At 40.3% G+C, this 3505-nt stretch overlaps 1 protein-coding gene across 5 annotated transcripts in view; it reads left to right on the top strand.

The window, feature by feature from the left end:
* The window catches only part of LOC129099390 (neural cell adhesion molecule L1-like protein), a 48560-nt gene extending 45907 nt beyond the window's left edge, over nucleotides 1-2653 (top strand). For all 5 annotated transcript variants that reach the window (XM_054608617.1, XM_054608618.1, XM_054608616.1 and 2 more), the window contains one exon: nucleotides 1278-2653. In XM_054608617.1, coding sequence (XP_054464592.1) covers nucleotides 1278-1497 — 220 coding nt within the window. In that variant the 3' untranslated portion in view covers nucleotides 1498-2653. The remainder of the gene's footprint in view (nucleotides 1-1277) is intronic.
* The last annotated feature ends 852 nt before the right edge of the window (nucleotides 2654-3505 follow it).

Genomic DNA, 3505 nt, shown 5'->3' with positions numbered 1-3505 from the left:
TCCACACCAACAGCCTGAATGAGAGCTTGGGCCCATTTTATCACTGTATTCAAAGTCACTGTGGGCGGGCTGCGGCAGCCCTGGCATTCCGCTGCTCTTAGATAACAGCCACTTATCTTCGGCACTCTAGAGTCGTCAGAGAAAGAGGGTTTGATAAGAGTTGAAATGTGGACCTTATGTGGCTTGAATGGTAAACGGCCTCGTGAAATAGGAGAGATAAGATTGGTTATTAAAAAAGTCTCTGTGAAGGAGACACGATTTGTAAGCTTAGCTTGAACCATGTCTCTGCTCTAAAACGCTGCGCAAAATGTTGAGGTTGCAAAATGTTGAGTATGCCTCAAATGGCGCTATCATAAAGCAGCCACCAGAGCGCCGTCTCCGAACGCAGACGCTCTGTGTTATGAATACCAAACCGGAGGAGAGAGAGAGAGAGAGAGAGAGAGGTGTTTCTAAATATGGATGGTTTAGGGAATTAGAAAAGAGGACAGGGAGGAAAAATATCCTCAATGTTTTGAGGTGACCCTGCATCTTGTAGTGAGACACCTGCGGGTTGGCCAGTTGCCCAGCCCTTAAATTGGCATCTAATCTCCTCGGCCTGCGTTAGGGCCCCTCGGGAATACCAGGAATGACAGGCTGTTTGTCTGGGATTGCATATGCCCCACCTTTTCCACCCTTTTCCCTTTCTCAATCTTAGCGCCCTACCTCCCCCTGACACATACACACACAGACACACACAAATACACACACACACACACACACACACACACACACACACACACACACACACACACACACACACACACACACACACACACACACACGCACACACACACACACAACTCCCACTCGTCTTCCTTCCCACTGCACTCCAGCAATTTCCATCGCTGGTTCTAAAGAGATTTGAAATTGCCTTTGGTCTTGAAGCCTTGGCAATTAGCAATTAGTGAAGTGATTGTAGCAAGCCCTCGCCGCCTCCCTTGTGCTCCCTTTCCTGCTGTGCAGCCGCTGCATCCTCCCCCTGCCTACCTCCCGTGGTGATGTATAAGAACCATAAGTATTCGCTTTGTGACTGGGAGCATGTTTATGTGTTCGTGCAGCCAAGCATTTAATAGTCTTTATTCATGTACAGGCTCTGTATGCAGGTTTTTCTGTCTATATGTAGTTCTTTGTGATACTGTGTACTGTATGTGTGTTTGTGTGTCAGCCTCTTAGTGCCATAAGTATTGCTTCTGAACATATGCGCTGTACCACTGACCATCCTTCTCTGTTGTTGTCAGTGGCAGTGACAGCGAAGAGAAGCCACTAAAGTGCAGCAGCTTGGGTACCATGAATGGCGATGATGCGTTGGGGGACAGCGTCAGCAGAGACAGCATGGTCGACTACGCCGACGGTGGAAGAGAATTCAACGAGGACGGTTCATTTATCGGAGAATATTCTGGACTCACGCACGGAGGCTCTGTTAACGAGCCCAGTGGACCCAGACCAGTCACTGCATAAAGCCAGGCTCCAGTTGAAATGGTCGACTTCAAATATTTTCAAGATACTTTTTTTTAAATTCAGTTTCCCTGGGATTAAATATAGCATGAATAGCCAAATATGGGGGGGATGAAAATGACTCAAATGTGCAGACGTTTCGCCCAGGGACTGGAAAGGAAAAGATAACCCACCACACACATTGGTGTGTAAACCATGCAAGTCTTTGTATATATTGTAAGAGAATGACCTGTATCATTTGAGTTATTCAAGATTTTTATTAATGATAATAAAGTGTTTTTTGTACCTTTTTATAGGCCATAAACTTCAGCTGTGTATGTTGATGCCTTGTTTCACAAAAGGCTGAAGAACAAAATATTATAAAATATAAAAAGCACTCAAAATGTCACCATACATGTAGTTTCTTTACACAGTGAATGAAAATGATGCATGGAGTAGAAATACATATGCATCTACAGACTGTGTTTATTCACAGTTGACTCAATATCTAGTCATAAATGTGCTTTACTGTCCATTACTGTATTTTTTTTCTGTTTCTGACTTGTTAGTATGCACATGTGGGAAAGTTGTTTGTATTCAAAATGCTGTCGGTACCTTTTATATCATTTTATCAAACATATTTTGGAAGTTTTTTTTTTTGCTTTTTACATCAAAAGGAGAAAAAAATAAACAATAGGAACAAATTGAAGTATCAAATCTCCCAACTACGCCCCTGGTTGGTTTGGAGAATTACAGCAAAAATATACAAGTTGTTTAGCAAGAAGGTTATAGTGTATTGCTGCATTTAAATCTGGAGTGGAGTCATGAATACATTTATCCAAGGGACTTGTCAAAACTCAAATTGGTAAGCTTTCCCCTCAAGGCCCCCTTAAGGAAGATGAAGTTTTGAAACTAAAGCGATTCAACATACTCCTATTTGTTTTGTAATTTTTTTTAATCATGTGTCTTTATTCTGCTGGATGGCACAGTACGAATCACCCCACATTCCTTTAAAATGATCAGACAGCTGGGCTACTTATTATCTGGAAACTCTGTGGTACTTCTTTCCCAGTTTTTATTTAAACGTGGTGAAATTATTCATCAGTTTCTATTTGCTGCTTCTTTCCTGTAATTTAAAAGCACCCTCTTATATGGTAAGCTAACTTTCAAGTTGAGATGTCCTTCCAACATTAAATGTGAATACATTTTAAGAAAATAAATTCCTTCCTTGGTGCTTAGCTATTTACTAAATTAAACAGAAAAATGTGTCTTCAAACTAAGCACAAAGGAATATTGTAATGATACAAACATGGCTGCATTAAGTTCAATATTCTCAAAGGTCAACACACATTCCGAACTACTTTTTCCCGTATCTCTGCATACATGCAGTGAATCCTCACATGCATAATGCATGCCGCTGAAATATTCATCAAGGATGTAAGTAAAGTTGAGATTTGTCCAATTCAACAATCTTACTTAAACTGATATAATAAAACAAGATACAGCAGTGCAGCCGGCTACAAAGCCCTTAATGTTTCATTGGAGAGAGGCTTATTTTTTCATGTTCAAGATTTGCCACTGAGCTCTTTAAAGAAACAAAGACCTCTTCAGAAACAGAGAAGATTCTTGAAAACCAAAGAGATGCAGTTAGATGTTTTAAAGTTTGTCAAATCTCAGTGGACTGTATTCCATATTTAGAAAGAGGACATTTGGTCTATAGAAATTCAAAAAACAAGAAACTTAAACAACCAGGCTGTATGTTGTATGAGTTCATTTGAAGATGTTTAAAAAAATCCCCCCAAGCAGTAAACAACATTAAAAAACAATAGTTGACAATAAAGAGAGTCTTAACTTTAAACAAAAATGGTCATATGGAAGAGAGTTCAGCTATGAAATATAGTCAACATTTTAGTCAATCTCTTTCCCATTACTTGGTTCAGATAATTGGTGCCAGGTCCCATGGCTCCAATTATCTGAAACAAAGCAGTGTTCGCTCTCCCCTTCAATTTCTGAGGGTAAAATATAGCACCTT

Source organism: Anoplopoma fimbria, chromosome 12 (assembly GCF_027596085.1).
Source record: "Anoplopoma fimbria isolate UVic2021 breed Golden Eagle Sablefish chromosome 12, Afim_UVic_2022, whole genome shotgun sequence".
Taxonomy (NCBI): Eukaryota; Metazoa; Chordata; class Actinopteri; order Perciformes; family Anoplopomatidae; genus Anoplopoma; species Anoplopoma fimbria.
The sequence above is the reverse complement of the archived record's forward strand: the minus strand, read 5'-3'. Positions and strand labels throughout refer to the sequence as shown.